Raw genomic sequence first — 20385 nt, 5'->3', positions numbered from 1 at the left:
TTGCAAGGTGCCTATTCAAGTCTTTAACCCATTTTCTTTTGATGGTCTTTATCATTGAACTGTAAGTGTTCTTTATGTACTCCATATACAAATCCTTTGTAAGATATTTTGAATATTTTCTCCTATTCATTTTTTTTCTTAATGGACTATTTTTGATGAGCAGACATTTTTAGTTCGATGCATTCTAAAAATTCATCAAGTTTTTCTTTCAAAAAAAGGCTTCTCTAAAGATTCTCTACCTACTTCATGTTTGGGAAAATATTTTTCTTTGTTTTCTTATTTTTTTTAACTCTTACATATAGATTTATAAAGAGATATTTATTTTAATGCAGCAATGTGACTATCATAAGCATTGCACTTAAATCAGTCTATTCCAGAAGGCTGCCTGCCTGAAGAGAAACATAAAACAGTGTATTCATATTAAAATAATCTTTTCTTCTTACCATGAAACAGTAATAATAGCTATAATAACAGTAACGTTTTACTCCTTTCTTTTAGGACTTTAATTTTGGATAGTGAATAAAACTAGTTTTGGAAGACAAGATGACTACAGCTGCAGAAAGAAAGTATATTAATATTAGAAAAAGATTGGATCAGTTGGGATACCGCCAGACTCTGACTGTGGAGTGTTTACCTTTGGTAGAAAAACTTTTCAGGTAAAGATGAAAATGCAGTTCTAAACCTGTGTGATCTTTAATCCCATTTATCTAATTTCTATTGAACTTCCTCTCACATAAAGAAATGAGTGGATTTTTTGTTTGTTTGTCTTTATAAAATCTTTCCATCATCTGAAGCTCATCTACTCTTAGGTCCTACTTCCACGTCATCAGTTCAAGGCCTCCACATTGCAGAACTCTCAGGGTTGCCATTCACACATACAGTTCAGAGTAGACGTTTCTGAGAGTTTTTTCTGTGAATAGAATTACAATTTTTTTATGTGATTTTTCTGATATAGTTAGGAATTCTGTGTCTGCCTCTGTGGTATTTAATTACTCTGACTTGATAATGGCTCTTCAGTATGTGGTTGGCCATTACTTTAGTGGTTGTAAGTTACTTTAAGTGAAAGAGTCTCTGTGATTTTTGTTCTTTTTTTACGTTAGCTGTTATTGTAATTTGAGACAGGAACAGGGAAATTACTTGGGAAGCTTTTGTAGTAGGGCTACAAGCTGTGATGATGGTAAGGAGAGATTGGAGAAGGATACTTGGTGGTCTTTATTATGGCTTCTAGAACTCTTCATGATGTAGTTGTAGCTCTACAATTCAGGGTTGTAAAGTATGTATAACTTTCAAAAACTGGCAGATTTTTTTCTACAGTGATTTTGTACTCCTACAGCTTCATCTCCCTTGTATTTAACCATCTGAAGCTCCCTAAATATATATACTCTCACCCTCAGTCTCTCCATGTGTTATTTTGTCTCCTGGGAAATCCCTCTTTCCTCTCCCTCCTGCCCCAAGCTCGTTTAGCTATAATGACCAACAGGAGTTTGTCATATCTACTAAATGTTACCTTCACTACTTAAACCATTGTTGGAAACTTGTTCTTGTGTTTCCTTTAGAATGCAAACTCTGTAAGACTAGAGACTGACTTTATTATACCTACGACAAGTTGAACACATAGTTGGTACTGAAATAGTTGTTGAGCTTATCACAAGTATTAAAGTATTAAAACTTGCAGACTGTTCGAAGGATATAAGCTCCATGATGGTGTGTTCTATATTGTGTTCCCTGCTCAGTAAATACTGATGGATGAATATTCTTGTCTGTGTGCTTAGGGGTAAGGAGCTGATTCTTATTCTGATATTCATGTATCAGCCATTCAATAAAACTGCTGAATGTACAGATAAGTTTCACAGATTCCACAGTATCAAGTGACTAATAATGGATGTGGGGGATGAGTAAAAGGGGAGATTGAACAATGGTTCTAACTATGTGTATATGTTTCATAACTTTGAGAAATTTTTGAGCACCTGGTACCTTGAAACACTCCCAGTGGTTTTGTTTTTATTTTTAAAATTTTGTTTATTTGTTTTAAAGTTTATTTGAGAGAGAGAGCACATGCACACAAGATCGGGAGAGGGGCAGAGAGAGGGAAGAAAGAATCCCAAGAAGTCTTAGAACTGTCGGCACAGAGTCTGACATGGAGCTTGATATCACAGACTGTGAGATAATGACCTGAGCTGAAATCAAGATTTGGATACTTAACTGACTGAAGCACCCAGACGCCCTTGTTTTTAGATTTGATCTCACTTAGCATCAACAGTCAACATTTTTAGAAATATATCTTTAGTTATTAAAAGTTAAAGGAATGTTTCCTTATATTTATAGTTCTTACTCTTTCACTTCAGTGACCTAGTTCACACAACAGAAAGTCTTCGGAAATCAAAATTATCTGCTGTGAAAGCTGAAAAAGAAAGTGCCAATTTTGATTTTGTTTTGGAACCTTATAAACTTGAAAATGCAAGATTAACAAAGGAAAATAATGAATTATACCTAGAATTAATGAAACTGAGAGAACAATCAAGCCAAAACATTAAAGGTAAAATTTTGTGATTTTTAAAATGTAATTTTTTTTGCCTTTGTTTTGTTTTATATGTAGGGAAGGCTTCTGTGCAGAAATGTGATACTCTACCCCCTAGCAGTCTTGAAATAATGTAGAGTGTGTTGAAGAGTTCCCAACAAGGAAAATAAATTTGCATTTCATGGCTATATTCATCTTCACTATCTGGGGATTAAACTTTTAGAATTAAAATTGTTATAGACGAAGGCACAGCATAGGGAATATAGTCAATGATATTGCAATAGCATCGGGTGGTGACAGATGGGAGCTACTTGTGAACATAATCATTTCCAGAGAAGTTGAATCACTGTTGCATACCTGAAAATAATATAACGTGCGACACCTATAGTAAAACATTTTTTAATTTTTAATATTTATTTATTTTTTTTTACATGTTTTATATATTTATTTTTTGAGACAAAGACAGAGCATGAGCGGGGAGGGGCAGAGAGAGAGGGAGACACAGAATCAGAAACAGGCTCCAGGCTCTGAGCTGTCAGCACAGAGCCCGACGCAGGGCTCGAACCCATGAATGTGAGATCATGACCTGAGCTGAAGTCAGAGGCTTAACTGACTGAGCCACCCAGGCACCCCAATGTTTATTTATTTTTGAGAGAGAGAGAGAGAGAAAAAGAGACAGTGTGAGTGGGAGAGGGGCAGAGAGAGAGAAGGAGACACAGAATCTGAAGCAGGATCCAGGCTCTGGCACAGCACAGAGCCCAGTGTGGGGCTCCAACCCATGAACTGTGAGATCGTGACCTGAGTCAAAGTCAGACACCCAGGCACCACCCCCTAATATTTTTTAACTAATAAAAAAATAAAATTGCTGTAGAATATATTAAGTGCTGAAACTAAAGAAATGTCCTTGAAACCTCTTACTAAAAGAGGACCAAAGTGAGGTGAAAGCCTCTATCATCTTGATTCTTTAGTACCCTGTTTTTGAACTCAGAGATCGACCAGAATGACTTCAGGGTGCCTGGGTGGCTTAGTCGGTTGCATGGGGGTTGGTTGTTGAGGTGGCTCAGGTCATGACCTCACAGTTCCTGGTTTGAGCCCCGCATCAGGCTCTGTGCTGACAGTTCACAGCCTGGAGCCTGCTTCAGATTCTGTGTCTGCCTCTCTTTCTGCCCCTCCCCCGTTCATGCTTTGCGTGCATGTCTCTCAGAAAAGGAATAAACATTAAAAAAAATTTTTTTTAATGATTTCAAAGGTCCTGGACAGAGGGTAATTGTATGGCTATCTTATTATAAATTCTTGTTATATTCAGTAGAAATCCCTGTCTAATACCTGGCATGAATTCATAATCCCTCAGCTTCATACCAAGTTTACTACGTTGGATCGAAAGCTATAACTTATATTAAGCCACATAGCAGGAAAATATACAATTCCCTTTTTTGTTTAGTTACTTATTTGTAGTTTTGTTAACAGTGGTAGAAGAGGTAATAGCCTTTGAAACAAAGGTTGGCTAAGAATCAAATGGAACCTTTCAAATTCATATGACTTTTTGTATTTTGTGAAATGGAAGGACTTCACGGATTTCTTGATTTGTAAAATAGTTTTTGAATCTTTTTCATTTTAAGAGTTGAAAACTACACTGAAGAAGTATGCACATGAAACAGCTGACCTGAAATTTCTAAATAACCAGTATGTTCATAAACTCAAACTTTTGGAAAAAGAGAGCAAAGCTAAGAATGAAAGAATCCAACAACTTCAAGAAAAGAATTTGCATGCTGTAGTACAAACTCCAGGTGGGTCTGTTCCTTCTCAAAACAAAGTATACACACCTGATCTTTTAAAGATTTTAAAGTTGTTAACTAAAATAGGACTTTGGATTTTCATGCTTAGACTTTAGTATTTGAAAAGATGATTTTTGGATCATCACGTTAACTTTTCAGTTTATTTCTGAAGATTCAGGTAATGTTTTATACAGTGCTTAGGAACTTATATAATAGTAGCTTCTTAGATACAAGTAGGCTAACTTCAGTACCCAGAGTTTTATTTCCTTAATCATTAAGTTCTTTTTAAAAATTATTATTATTTTATTTGATTTTATTATTTTTTCCAAGCCAAATTGTCTGCAACTTTATTAAAGATACTTTTCATAAACAATCATGGTATTTCAGAGAGGACATGGGCAGTCAGTCGTTAATAGTCAGTCATAAATACAACTTTCAAACTCATTTGAAATGGACTTCCAAATTCAATGAACTACCAAAATCAGGAAACCACTATAAAACCTAGTGAAGTCTTCATTTGATGCTCTGAATAGGAAAGGTTTAGGGTAAAGGTTGACATTTCACATTTAGCATGGTGTTTAACAACTTTTTGCAAGGCAGCCGTGACTTTTAGGAAATGAAATGAAAATGAAAATGGCAGAATTATCAATCTGAAGATCCACAAGCTAAAAAAGAAACTCTTGGATGGCTGCCATCTCAATATTATCATTATTTTAGTTGTAAAGGTAATCTATACTCATCAAAGAACTTCGAAATGATATATTTGCCTATTTCTTATTTTACTCTTTTTTAGCTTTATATTCAATAGTTTTTGAGAAAGACAAAAGAAATGATGGGGCATAGCCAGAGTTGAGGGTGGTCAGGCATAAAGTTGGTGGAAGAATCTCTAGTACCAGTGACAAGATCATCAAGATATCTGAATGATGGGATGAAGATTATTGAGAGTGAGTGAGGTGTAAAAAGATGCTGGATTATGAGATGAGGTGGAGACTGAGGGATTAGGAGCACAGTGAGAACCAGGAGTGATTTGGTCAGAATGAAGACTGTAATGAATATGCTGGCACAGTTCCAACTGGTGACGAAGACCAAGCACAGTCATTTTATGGTGTCCCTGTGGCTGAGTGGAATCACTGAGGATTGAAATGGCAGATGAGATGGAGAAGGGGAATTTGGGCTTTTCTCAGATTTCCTGAGGAAAAAATGGGGCAGATTCCAGAGAGATTGAAGAGGTGGAATCTGTAGAATTTAGTGACTAAATGTGAGGGGCTTGGGAAGTAGAGGAATTCCCAGATTTCTTTTCTAGTGAATGAGTGGATAGATGATGATACTGTTTTAAGATTGAGAAGGTAGAAAGCAGAGCAGGAGTTCACTTTTGTGTGTGTCGCATGTTATACCAGTAGAACATCTGCATTGAGATTTCTTTCTAGTTTGCAGTGGGATTTGTGGTGTAGATCTGTTCTTAGAAGTGTGGTCCCAGGGACACCTGGGTAGCTCAGTTGGTTAAGCATCTGACTCTTGTTTTCAGCTCAGGTCATGATCTCATGGTTCGTGAGGTGTCATGAGATCAAGCCCCACATCAGACTCCACTTGGAATGTAGAGCCTGCTTGGGATTCTCTCTCTCCCCCTTTTTCTCTCTCTGCTCCTCACCAATTCACATGCTTGCTCTCTTGCTCTTTATCTCAAAATAAATAAACGAGAAAAAAAAAAGTGTGGTCCCAGATGAGGATTCGAATTTGGGAGTGTTTGGAGCATCGTGGGAATTGGAGCTATGGATGTGATAGGAATTAGCTAGTGAGATTATGTATACTGGGAAGAGAGGAGAACCAAAGACAGACCTAGGGAAGTTGGCATTTAAAGGACTGTGGCAGGAGAGTGTCTTTGTAAGAAGCTGAGAAGGAGCAACCAAGGAGAAAAACGAGGAGATAAGGGAAGGAGGTAATGATTTTGCCTTGTTTAGGTGTGTAACTACAAGCAAGTCATTTAAAGACTTTTGACCCAGTTTCTTCATCTTCAAAATGAGGTACAAAATTTGTTAGGATTCTAGTGAAGACAAGGTTGTGGATTATGTTTTTTCTTCATGATGATAGACTTGTCTTTCAAGTGCATGTCTAATCTTGGGCAGATGCTGAGAAAGGTAAGCTATCTTTATAATTTGTATCAAGACAGTATGTATATATCTATCCATAAAAAGAAATTACTCCTGCTAGTTTCAAGGATAATTAAGTAGACATTTTCTACTAATTCAGGTTGTTCAGCATCATTTTATATTTTTGATGACTTTGATTATATACTAATTTTGCTACATAAAGTTTCTCTTATCTTTCATCTGTTTAATAAAGCAATGTTTATTGCTTAATAAACATTTTTATTTTAGTTATCACTCCCTTAAGCTTTGTCGTTTGACAGTTTTCTGCTGGTGATGATTTCTTGAGTTCATAATAGGAAATACCACAAGGCACACTCAACTTTTAATCTTGCCAAAGATTAAATCTGGGTGTATGTACCAAGCATACAGAAAATAAAACTTGTTTTATAACCATGTCTTATTGAGGTTTTCAGGAATGCATTGTATAGTTAAAGATCAGGATGGGAGTATTTGTAAGGGAAGAATATTTTATCGCTAGGTTATATGAGCTAGCGGCATACTTTATAACAAAACGCCTAACCTTCTGGAATATTTAATTCTATGACAACATTTTGTTTCTTTTAAATGTTTTGAAGTACACATTGTTTTTAGGTGGCAAGAAGAGAAGTATCGCTTTCAGGCGCCAGCGTATGCAGATAGACGAGCAAGTCCCTCCCTCCGAAGTCAGTTCGTATCCAGTTCCTCAGCCAGATGACCCTTACATCGCAGACCTCCTGCAAGTGGCTGATAACAGGTGCATTAAGTAGTCTTTTGCTAGTTTCAGTTAATCAACTTGATTAACTATAAGTTTCTTGATGATAGAACTTCTTATTGACTGTTGTATCTCAAGGGCCTAGTACAGAATTTTGTGTAAGCACTCAAGAAGTACTTTCTGAATGTATCCTGAATATAGAATGTTTTTACTTGTTTTGAAACTTTGATCTCAAATAGATCACAAATCTGATGTTTCTGTTCATATATACTTTAAGATAATTTACTGCCATCTAGAACCTATTTTAATAGAGTTGCTTTAATATTTAATTTCATCACCCAATTCATCTTTTTTAGAAGTCTTTATTACTTGCTTATGTCAAATGCCATTAAACATGAATAGATTTGTAACTCACTTTGAAATTCTTGCCTCATGATTCTCTAGCTCTATGTGTTTGTTTTTCCTTATGTTGGAATCAGATATAAATTTTTTTTTAATTAAAACTTCATTAAACTCTGAGAAAAGCACAATGTAAGTGTTCTGGGGATATAAAGATGAGTACGATGGTATTGCTGCGTTCAAAAAGCTTATATTCTAACAGCAAAAATGAGATGAAAAATACATAGAATGCCATTAAGAAAATTATGAGTGGTTCAAAGGAGCAAGAGAACATTAGTGACAGCCTCTATGGTCATAGCTGGAGACACATTCTAAAATACATACTGCACTAGAAGAAATGGTTAGTGCAGATAACTTTATTTTTTAGATTATGTAAAGAATATGGAGGAGTTTTTTCACTTTATTAATCTCAATATAACAAGCCAAAGGAACATTATTTGAGGTACTGATTAGGATCTCTTAGTTATTCTCACACAGTGTTATATAACTATATTTATAATTATCTGACCTTAATTGTAAAGTATTTTGTGTTTTGTTTTTCAGTTACAGTTGTAATCTAGGACTTCTCAGACAGCATGGTAGTATATTTAAGGAGGCTTTTGGTCTGCATATATGTCATTTTATTGTCGTTAACTTTTCTCCTTAAAATCTTTCTTTTCTGTCAAACCATCATGAGTGACATTAGTCTCTTAAAGAACTTGTTTATTTTCATTTGTAAATATACATAGTTTGTATGCAGAGTCACTTGTGTGCATATATATGAGTGCAGTTGCATACATACTCTTCTAGTCCTAGATAAATAGGAAATGTTGGTTCCAGTAACAGCAGGGACAGGGTATGTCCAACCTCTCTGACTCTACTCCATGGAAAATCTCTCCTAAAAGCAGAACTGGCTTCAGGCTTTATTTTTCCAGTATGAAAGTGGTTATGTCGTATTTATGTTAACATTGGGCAAAGTTTGATGTAGTACAAATACATTTGGACAGTTGTACAATTCAGATAATTTGGACAAATCTTGATTTTGTTAGAATTAACAAGTTCCAGAAAGCAGTAGATTTTGCTGTAGCTATTTGGTAAATTGTAGTATTTCTCAATATTTTTCTTCTCCAGGATTGCAGGGTAGTTCATTAGAAAATACAGGGTCATTCAGAAAACACACTTTGATCCCTTATTTCACCTAATAATGTTGTGAATTCTAGACTACACCCTCTAGTTTCTTGAACCTAAGAATTGACAACAGTACCTCAAAGAGGTTTTTTTGTTTTAATGTTTGTTTGTTTATTTATTTATTTTAAGTTTTGAGAGACAGAGCATGAGCAGGGGAAGGGCAGAGAGAGAAGGAGACACAGAATCTGAAGCAGGCTCCAGACTCTGAGCTGTCAGCACAGAGCCCAATGTGGAGCTTGAACTCACGAACTACGAGATCATGACCCGAGCCGAAGCCGGCCACTTAACCAACTGAGCCACCCAGCCGGCACCCCATTATTTTTGAGAGAGAGAGAGACAGTGACAGTGTGTGCCCCAGGGAGGGCAGAGAGCAAGGGAAACACAGAATCCAAAGCAGGCTCCAGGCTCTGAGCTGTCAGCCCAGAGCCCGATGTAGGGCTTAAACCCAGACCGTGACATTGTGACCCGAGCTGAAGTTGGACACCCAACATACTGAGCCACCAAGGCACCCCCTCAAAGAGTTTTAAGGATCAAAATGCAATAGTAGGCATATGTATCTGAGTTTCAAATTATTTACCACTCAAGGGTTTTTTAATCCATTCTTAGAATGTGAAAATAATTCTGCAAGGTCATGTACTGTTTATATTTTGCTTAGGAACCCTTTGGCACAGCACTTCATATCTTATTGAGAAATAGAAAGTAGAGAATTTATAGGAGAACACATCTAGTTTCATTTTTTGTTTTTTTGTATTTCTTAAAAAAACTATATTGGCAGTAGTTATAAATGTGTTTCAGAATTCAAGAACTTCAAGAGGAAGTCCACCAGTTAAAAGAAAAGTTAGCAGTGATGGAAAGTGAACTGAGAGATTATAACCAGCAGGTAGGATTTTTATATGCTTATATAGTAGGGATGCATGGTTGCATTGTTGGGATGGGTATGCTGTGATTATAAGTAAAATTGGGTTATATTTGGGATTACTGATACTGAGTTTTTATACAGCTTTTATCTTTTCTACCAATTTGTTAATAATGATAGTCTCTGGAGTGGCTTAGATGGCTTTAGAGCAGACAGTTTAGTTTTTTAGGTTTTTGGGGGTTTTTTTAGGTGGGTCCTCTGTCTCCCCAAGTATTTTATTATGTTACTTGTTCCCATCTTGGGAGATTTTTTTTTTAATGTTTTATTTATTTTTGATAGAGAGACAGAGCATGAGAAGGGGAGGGGCAGAGAGAGGAGGAGACACAGAACCAGAAGCAAGCTCCAGCCTCTGAGCTAGCTGTCAGCACAGAGCCTGACACAGGGCTCGAACCCACGAATGTGAGATCTGACCTAAGCCGAAGTCGGAGGCTTAACCAACTGAGCCACCCAGGCGCCCCAAGGGAGATTTTTTATTGAAGTATATTATGCTTTACATTGGTATCGTAAATAATGTTTTTGCTCTTACTATAGATTTTGTCATTTTGAAAAAAAGTCTTTTTGACAGTGGTACCATATTTTTTTGTGTATTCTCTATAAGAACTAGTAAAATAGTTTTCTGAAGCAGCTGGGGAATTAATATTGCAGAGTTAGATCATAGCCATAATAAGCTTTGTTCTTTTATACCTTCTTTTGGTATTTTGGCTAAATTCTGATTTGTATAATTATAGGCTTTCTTAATATGCTTACTGAAGCTTAAATTGGGTAACATGTTTTTAATTTTCTGCACATGACTATTTTTTTTGGAGTGAAGTGATCTGCACATACAAATATAGATGTAACTTATGTGTTGGTATAACTGTTAAGTTTATAAAGTACTTTGAAGATTATTCAGATAAAAATGGAGCAAAGAGGGATAGTGATAATGTCAACCAAAAAACTTACTACATGGAGAGAGATTGAAAATATCAAATATATACAAGTTCAGTGTTGTTATTTTTTAATTTATAATCACACTTCATCACATTTTTTCCAAGTACTTTATGAACATAAGCTGACCAGTCTTTACCATCTTTGTGAGGGGACTGAGGTGTTTGGAGAAAATAGCCTGACCATTCTGATTGAAACCATTAATTTGTTGTGGTTATCAATCTTAGTTGAATCCACACTGCTGCCTTTTTTTTTTTTTTACTTAAGTTTGTTCTATTTTCTCAGTCTATATTCCAAATGTTGCTGTTCTCCTCAAGTTCTTTTACCTAATCTATAATAAATATCCTTGTTATCAAGATATCACCTTTCTCAACTTTCTGTCTCTACCTTTAAAATTAGCAATGGTGGGGCACCTGGGTGGCTCAATTGATTTAGCATTCAACTCTTGATTTCAGCTCAGGTCATGATCTCACAGTTTGTGGGTTCAAGCCCCACATTGGACTCTGTGCTAACAGTGTGGAGATTGCTTAGGATTCTCTGTCTCCATCTCTAACTCTGCCCCTCCTCCACTCACATTTTCCATGCCCACCCAAAATAAATGAACTTTTAAAAAAAATAAAATAAAATTATCAGTGTTCATGCTCAGGTTCTCCAGACTTAATGAATAGTGTGGTGTTCTTCCTGTCCCTTATTATTTTGCTCTAATTAATTTTTCCTTTTTTCTTTAACAAATTCATATATGGTCACTTTATAACTAGTAATAATTTTAATTTTCCTAACAGTCCTAAAGGGAGGTGCTATCATGGTCATTACTAACATCCCTTAAAAAGATTTCCTTTAGGGGTGCCTGAGTGGCTCAGTCAGTTAAGTGTCCATCTTTTGATTTTGACTAAGGTCATGATCTCATGGTTCGTGAGTTCAGGCTCCACATTGGGCTCCACACTGACAGTGCAGAGCCTGCTTGGGATTGTGTCTTCCTCTCTCTCGGCCCCTGCCCACTCATGCTCGCTCTGTCTCTCAAAATAAATAAATTAAAACATTAATAATAATAATAGTAATTTTTAAAAAGTCTCCTTGACTACCGCTCCCTCTTATTAATGCCCTCTCCTCTCTCATGTAAGCTTCTCTAAAGAGTATCTTACTCTTCTGTCTCCACTTCGTCACCACCTGCTCTCCTGGTGCATTCTGCCTTCTGCTTCCCAGTACATAAATGGGTTTAGTAATGACGCCAGCGACATTAATTGCTAGATCCAAAAGGATACTTTTAGTCTCTATTTTCTTGACCCCTTTGTAGTATTTGACATTATTGATAATTTCTCTTTGAAACCCTTTCATGACTTCATTTTCTTTCAGTATTCACTTTTTTAAATGTCTTATAATTTCTTCTTTGCTTTTTTCCTCTGCCTGTTCCCCAAAATATTAGTTTTTCAGGATTCCATCTTTGACTCCTTCATCTTTCCCTGTGGATTTCCTCAGAAGATCTCATCTACTCTCTTAAAATATTCTCTTTATGTTGATGACTTCCCAGTCTTTCTGGCTGAAATCTCTGTAGAGGTCCAGATCCATGTGTCCAATGTTATACTGGGCATTTCCACTTGGAAAGCTCTCAGTACCATATGCCTGGTACTGAACTTGTTGTCTTCTGCCTCAAATCTGTTTTTTCTCCTGTGTTCTCTACGTTGGTTGGTGGCATCACCATCTGCCCAAGCCAACATTTTGTGGTCTTTGTAGATCTCATTCTCTTCCCTTCATATACCACTCACCAAATTCTGTCCCTTCTAAGTACTTTGTAAACTTACTTCTGCTCTAACTTATCTCACTGTTATATTTTACACCTTATTTGTCTCTCATTCATTCTTCCCATAGGTCTCTCTTCCTCTGATCTTATTCTTACTCATCTTTTAGTGCGGTACAATCTTTCTTTTTAGCAAAGTATTCAGTACTTATAATAATTAGTTCCTGCCTGATTCTTCAGACCCAACCATAAGTTCGCTTGCATTTTACAGTTCAGTCTTACTGAGCCATTTCTGCTCCTTCAATCATACCATGTGACTTTATGTTTCTGTGTCACTGCCTGGCTTCTTTCTCTTCATAGCATAATTTTTGGGCATATGTATTTGATATAGCCTTCACTGATTTCCATAGGCACATGGTTATATCATGGAGAGTAAACCAGTTGATTACCGTAATCACTTTGGTGTCATATACCCATTTATTCTACCACTGAACAACATATTATACAGCAATTATTGATTTATTTGCTGGTTTTCCTGGTGAAGAATAGAAACCATGAAAGTTTTATTCATCTTCATATAGCTAGAATTGTGCTCAATATTGTTGAATTGAGTGCTTGGTTCTAATTTTCAGTTTTTTTTTAAAAAATAAAAGACTATAAGTGTGTATGTCCATGTTTCCAAATTCGCGCATGTAAGTGTGATTTCATGGTTGATAGTGATCTCTGTGATTTTGTGTGTGTGTATTTTCTAAATAATTGGTAATTAAATTCACCCCAACTTCCTACCCTTTTTAATATTAAGTGTCAGTGCAATTCTTTCTACTCTACATTTATTCCACTAGGAACTGAAGTTGCTCAGATGCTGTTCCAGTACTCGATAATTTCTTTTTATTTAAACATTATCTAATCTTGGAGAAGGGGGAAAAACAAAAATTAAAATTAATTAGGAATAGTCTATTCAATAGAAATATTTATAAAAGCTTTGTTGACATTCTTATTTTGACATTTTCTCTGTTTATTTTTGCTCTGTGTACATGCATTTTATAATCCCATGTTCATGTGGATACATACATAAGTGTTAATCTCTTGTACACATTGTGAAACATAAGAGAAATGGAAGTATATCCAAAGAAGTGTCCAACATTAATTATTTAAATTTAAAGCAAACTTTAAAAATGAGAGCATGACTTTGTGTCTTCAGATTGAGCTAAGAGAACGAGAGATAGAACGACTGTCGGTTGCCTTGGACAGTGGCCGCTCCCCTGATGTCCTCTCTCTGGAGACTAGAAACAAAACAAATGAAAAACTTATTGCTCAATTAAATATTCAGGTAATGACATTTATTATTATTTCACTGCATATATACAATTTTTAAGTGTTTATAACAGTTTATGGATTTGTAAAAGTGACTGTGTTGTTTACTAGTATATTATTTACAGTGGGAAAAATTTGATAGAGCCAAACAATCCAGAAATAGGATGCAGCTATTGAGAAATTATGTTTTAAAAAATACTTAATGAGACCGAAAAACATATAAACCATAATGTTAAATATTTAAAAGAGGAGAGTAGGGATGACTGAGTGGCTTAGTCAGTTAAGCACCTGACTCCCGATTTTAGCTCAGGTCATGATCTGATGGTTCGTGAGTTCGAGCCTGCTTGGGATTCTCTCTCCCTCTCTTTCTGCCCTTTCCCTGCTAGCACACTCTCTCTTGTTCTCTCAAAATAAATAAACATTAAAAAAAATTAAAGGAGGGGAATAAACCATAGACACAATGTGATCTTCAGTTTTGTTTTTAAAAATGTGCGTATGAACTTAGAGGAAACCCTGGAAGAGAATACACTAAAATATACTAACAGTTTATCTTTGTATGATGAGATACTCTTTTTGAAAAATAGAAGATATTCTTTTGAAGAATTTATTTTAAAAAATTTTATATTTCTTTATAAATTTATAAATGCCAAAAATATTTTTAAAAGAAATCCAGAAATTATACATGTAATAGATTTCCTTGTCATGTGTATGACCTAAGAGTAAAAGAACAGGAGAGTTTCATAAAGCATGTTACATCACCTTTAGAAATTTAGATATGTCATTGCTGACTGGACTAGAACCAGAATAGAGTAAGTCATGAATATCAGCAGTAGCCCTAGAGCAGTTCTGTCCAATACAAATATGTTATGAGCCACATATGTAATTTAAGATTTCCTAGGAGTACTTGGGTAGCTCTGTAGGTTAAACATCCGACTTCAGCTCAGGTCATGATCTCACCATTCATAGGTTCAAATCCTGTATCAAGCTCTGTGCTGACAGCTCAGAGCCTAGAGCCTGCTTCGGATGCTGTGTCTCCCTCTCTCTCTGACCCTCCTGTGCTTGCATTCTGTCTGTGTCTCTCAAAAATAAATATTGAAAGTAATTTAATTTTGTAGTAACCAGATTAAAAAAAATAAAAAGAAACAGATGAAATTAATTTTAATACTTAGCTCATATGTCCAAAATATAATTTCATTGTGTAATTATTGTCGTAAAATGTTCATGTTGATATAGTTTCCTTTTTTTCTTTTTTGTACCAAGTCTTTGAAATCTTGCATTTATTTTACGTTTATAGCACACCTCAGTTTGGACTAGCCACAGTACACACATGTGGGTGCTGGTGGCTACTACACTGGACAGCACAGTCCAAAGTGATATAATCATTGTAGTGATATTCTTGTCCTAATTGTAGAACTCTCTGTTGGGAAAAAGCTCACACAAATTTTTTACTTTTCTTTTTCTTCCACATTTAAAAATTGAACGCCAATGGCTATATGTTTTTATTAAACCACACTTTGTCAGTTTTGTGAATCAACAGTGTAAGATTGCAAATGTAAAATACGTCTGGTTTAATTTTCAATATTAAAAAAAATACAGTATTTTGAAATATTTTTGAAACTTGAGTACTTAGGATAATTTTCCAATTCATATACCTATGAATTACAAATTCAATTTAGGTTGACTTTCTTCAGCAAGCTAATAAAGACCTGGAGAAGCATATACAGGAGCTTATGGAAACCAAGGAAACAGTAACAACTGAAGTTGTTAATTTAAGTAACAAAAATGAAAAACTCTGCCAAGAATTAACTGAAATAGACCAGTTAGCACAGCAGTTGGAAAGACATAAAGAAGAAGTGCTTGAGACTGCAGATAAAGAACTTGGGGAAGCAAAGGTATGTCTAGGTTGTGGGAGCGTTTAATTCTTCTAGAACATAGCGTAAGCCTGTTGATATCTGATTGGGTCTTTTGATTTTTGTAATTCAAGTTTTTCCGCTCTCTAAATTTGGGTGTGTTTCTGAAGCATGCTTTTTCTCAGGCTAGCTCTCTAGACTTTGTCCTATTTTCCTTCAAGATTTTCATCTCTGTTCTTTTATCTCTGTATTGTGAGTGAACTGTGAAGTTTTTCTTCTATGTCATTTTGTGCTCATGAACCCTTTAAAAATATTTTTTGAACAGTGTATATCCTTGCACATTATTAAGTTGGTAGCTAACATTTTTCATCTTTAAGTTTAAATAGATACAAAAGGGGGAGGCTGGCTGGTGCAATGGAGGAGTGTGCAACTCTTGATCTCAGGATTGTGAGTTTGAGCCCCACATTGGGTGTAGAGATTACTTAAAAATAAAATCTTTAAAAATAAGAATTAATAAACAGATTAAATAGATACAAAGGATATAATTTCCAATCTATTGATCTCTTAAAACTCACATTGTTCTTTTAAATACAGCTAGGAGAATCTAAATGACCCTTTTTTCTTGAAATCTCCACAGTTTTATCCTCTTTTAACATATTGGTGATTGAATATCTTTTAATGATCACCCTATCAAAATTTTTCTGTAATAAAATGTTTATTGACATTTTTAATTTAAAAAAATTTTTATTTTAAAAAATGTCCTCTGACTACAAGGTTCAAAGTGTTAACATTTTCCTCTGAATAGCGCTATCATTATAATTATCAGTAATCAGTGGATCAGAATAACAAATACAGCACAGATGTTGATAAATACATACTAGATTAAAAAGAAAGTTTTATTGGAAATACATCTCTTAATAAGATATGTCTTATTAATGCATATCCTAATAAATCTGTATCTTTTATAAATTTCAGGTTGTCTTTTTGCCTGATTCTTCAAAAGTTTTTCATATTTTGAGACAGTGTGACATTAGATGCATCCTTTTGCTTAAAAAATTTTTTTTTGAGGAAGTGAGAGAGAGAGAGACTGTGTGGGTGGGGAAGGGGCAGAGAGAGAGGGAGACACAGAATCCGAAAGAGGCTCCAGGCTCTGAGCTGTCAGCACAGAGCCCGATGTGGGGCTCGAATTCGTGGACCACAAGACCATGACCTGAGCCGAAGTTGGATGCTTAACTGACTGAGCCACCCAGACGCCCCTCCTTTTGTTTTAAAAAGTGGGAGAGGGGGTGCTGGGTGGCTTAGTCACTTAATGTTCCAACTGTTTGGTTTTGGCTCAGGTCATGATCTGATGACCCTGCATCAGGTTCTCTGCTGGCAGTGCAGGAACTGTTTGGGATCCTCTGTCTTTCTTTCTCTCTCACTCTCAAAATAAATAAATCCAATTAAAAAAATAGTGGGAGAAAAACAGTTGTGAGAGGGAAAGTGGGAGAGGAGAACTCATGAGATGTGTAGACCCACATATAGGTTGTCAGGTCGATAATTCTTAAAGAGGATTGTATATCCAGATACATATACTCTAAAACTACATGTATATAGTAGTTTTACATAATATTTGGAAAGTCTTCATGTTATCTCAGGAATGGGTATAACAGTCTGAGGACCAGTATTCTGTATCACTGAATCAATTTAATACAGTGTCATCTCCACTAATTAGTAGATTAAAAGGAATATGCTCATGTCATACCCAGTGGTGAAAGATTGAAAGCTTTTCCTCTAGATTCAGGAACAATGCAAGGATGCCCATTCTCACCACTTCTGTTCCACATAGTACTAGCCAGAGAAGTTAGGCAAGAAAAAGAAAGAAAAGGCATCCAAATTGGAAAGAAAGAAATAAAATTATATTTCCAGATGACATTATCTTATATGTAGAAAATCCTAAAGATTTCACAAAAACTAGAACAAATAAATTCAACAAAGCTGCAGGATACAAAATCGCTGCACAAAAATTAGGTATGTTTTGATATGCAAACAATTAAAATCCAAAAGAAAATTAGGAAAATAATCCCATTTACAATAGCATCAAGAAAGAATAAAATGCTTAGGAATAAACTTGTCTAAGAAGGTAGAAAAAAACTTATATGCTGAAAACTAAAACAATGCTGAAAAGAATCAAAGAGGACAGAAATAAATGGAAAGACATACTATGTTCATGGATTTGAGGACTTAATATTAGTCAAATGTCCATAGTACCCAAAGCAATCTACAGATTCAGTACAATCCCTATATGTATCCCAATGGCATTTTAAAAATAAAAACAGAAAAAATTATCTCAAGAGACCCAGAATAGCCAAGAGAGTCCCGAAAATGAAAAATATAGGGGCTCCTGGCTGGCCCAGTTGGAAGAGCCTGTGACTCTTAACCTCTGGATCATGTGTTCGAGCCCCATGTTGGGTGTAGAAATTACAAAAAACAAAACAAAAATTAAATTAAGAATATAATTATTAGTACAGTTTTAATTTTGTTTTTGTGACTCTTGTTTCATTGCAACAGTCCTGTATCTCATTCCTCTCTTTTTCTACCTCCTTCTGCATCTTCTATGTTCATGCACACAATTTGCTGAACATAGCTTCTCAAGTCCCATTGACAGTGGTCAAGAGTGACAGCTTGGCTCACAAAAGATTCCTATTGGGTCAAAATATTGGCATTCAGTGCTCTCATGGGTAATAGCAGATGGAGAGATAGGAAAATTAGGAAATGATGGTGCCCTAAAAGGATCCCAAAATTAAGATTCAAGGAAGACTCTACAAGCATGTAGGCAAAATAGTTTTTAGATGGTCCTCTTGTTTCAGATGTTACAAATAGCTCCCTGTAAGAAGTAGGATACCAGGAAATTGAAGAGAAGCTTGGACTTTGTCTCCTCTTCATCACTGAAATTGAGTCTTAAAACAGCTAATGCCACAGGGCGAGTGGGTGGCTCAGTTTAACCTCCAACTCTTGATTTTGGCTCAATGATGATCCATGATTAGTGAGATCAAGCCCTGTGTCAGACACTGCTGTGCTAACAGTGTGGAGCTTGCTTTGAATTCTCTCTCTCTCTCTGTCTCTCTCTCTCTCTGTCTCTCTCTCTCTCTCTCTCTCTCTCAAAATAAATAAACTTTAAAATAAAACAAAACAACAACAACAAACAGCTAAATCTCCCTGGTAAGAAGGAAGACTTGGGTCTTATTTGCAGCGTGACTTAGTGATAAGTATTCTTGACTTTCAGGTCCATACTTAATAAGTTTTTTATTCCTAGAAAGAGATTAAAAGAAAGCTTTCTGAAATGCGGGATCTTGAAGAAACAATGGCAAAACTTCAACTGGTAAGTAGATATCATGTCGAATTCCCAGATTTTTGGTAATAAAATTTATGTGGTTTATATTGCATATATTTTTTAATTGAGATATAATTTACACATTATCTTTGCTCTGGTAACATTTTCATCACTCCAAAAAGAAACATCATACCCATTAGCAGTCATTCCCCATTTTCCTCTGCTCAGCCTCTGGTAACTTCTAATCTACTTTGTTTCTATACATTTGCCTATTCTGGACAGTTTATACAAACAGAGTCATACAATATGTGGCTATTTGTGTTTGACTTCTTTCATTTCGTACAGTGTTTTCAAGGTTCTTACTTGTAGCAAGTGCATCCCTTTTATGGCTAAGTCATATTCCTTTGAATGGATGTATTTACTCTTATTTATATTTTTATAATTTTTAATTTCAAATATAGTAAATTGCAAGTTAAATTTGAACTTGGAAAATCTGTTAGGAATATTCTTTTAACTACTCCATGACTTGTCAGTTTAGTAATACTAAAACTAGGAATTGATAATTACTTTAAACATTGTTGCCTTTATTAAAAGCACTCAGGCCTGGCGTACCTAGCTGGCTCAGTCAGTGGAGGGTGCAACTCTTGATCATGGGGTTGTGAGGTCAAGCCCTGGGTTGGGTGTAGAGATTACTTAAAAATAAAATTTTAAACAAAACACTTAGTTTTCTTTGAATAGCTTTGCTTAGTATTGTAAACCATTTTCCTAGATATTATTCTGTTAGTCTTCATATGAGAAAAGTAGTAATCATTCCAGCATAAACCCAGAAATAGCATATAGTTCTGTAGTCTAGAACTGACAGAATGTCTTGCTTACGGGTATAAAGTCCTGGGTAGTCACCGAAAAGATGATTGGGTATTTTTTTTTTTAGTAGCCATTAATTGGGTGAGTTGGCAGATTAGAAACTAAGACTAATTTCCCAATTTTCTTATTATGTATACTCTTTATACAGTATAGCAGCAATGTTCTGGTGGCATAAAGCAAATTAGAAAATGAAACCGCCCTCTCCCACTTCCTGAAGCCATTGTGATCTACTGGCACATTGTAGATGCTTGAATATTTATTGATTTTTTTATATGCTCAGTGTGATTCACAGTGGCTTCCTTTTTATTCAACTACAGGTATTCAAGTCAATACTGAATAACTGAATTAACTAAACTGTTAGATGTTATCTACTCGAGTCTAATGGATACTGTGAAATTCTCTCATGAGGTCAATAAACATCACTGTTAGTGATGATTTTACTAACAGTGTCATGTAGGGATTTTTGCTTTTGTTCACTACTGTTGTATGTACACTATAAACAGTCAAATGTGATTCATAATGCTTGTCTCAGAACTCTGACCAAGTTTCAGTAGTATTGGCTGACAGTAAGATGCAGTAGTTACTTTCTGACCTTTTTTATTTTTTCCATTAGTGCTATATTTATGTATTTTTCAGATACATACTAATGAAATTAATAGCTAATATTTATTAAGCACTTGCCATGTGCTATGCACTGTGCAGAGTGCTTCGCATCCTTCATTTCATCCTCAGCAGTGAATCCTTGGTGTCCGGGTACCAGTCTTATCCC

General features: G+C 35.4%; 1 protein-coding gene across 3 annotated transcripts in view; it reads left to right on the top strand.

Annotated features, from left to right (window-relative positions):
• Positions 1–503: 503 nt before the first annotated feature.
• Positions 504–20385, top strand: part of CEP135 (centrosomal protein 135) — a 64830-nt gene continuing 44948 nt past the window's right edge. For all 3 annotated transcript variants that reach the window (XM_029945635.1, XM_029945627.1, XM_029945640.1), the window contains exons 1-8: positions 504–656; positions 2346–2536; positions 4138–4305; positions 7032–7173; positions 9493–9577; positions 13477–13605; positions 15266–15481; positions 18735–18800. In XM_029945635.1, the coding sequence (XP_029801495.1) occupies positions 544–656; positions 2346–2536; positions 4138–4305; positions 7032–7173; positions 9493–9577; positions 13477–13605; positions 15266–15481; positions 18735–18800 (1110 nt within the window). In that variant the 5' untranslated portion in view covers positions 504–543. The remainder of the gene's footprint in view (positions 657–2345; positions 2537–4137; positions 4306–7031; positions 7174–9492; positions 9578–13476; positions 13606–15265; positions 15482–18734; positions 18801–20385) is intronic.

This window comes from Suricata suricatta, chromosome 1 (assembly GCF_006229205.1).
Source record: "Suricata suricatta isolate VVHF042 chromosome 1, meerkat_22Aug2017_6uvM2_HiC, whole genome shotgun sequence".
NCBI lineage: Eukaryota > Metazoa > Chordata > Mammalia > Carnivora > Herpestidae > Suricata > Suricata suricatta.
This window is presented reverse-complemented; position numbering and strand designations above follow the sequence as displayed.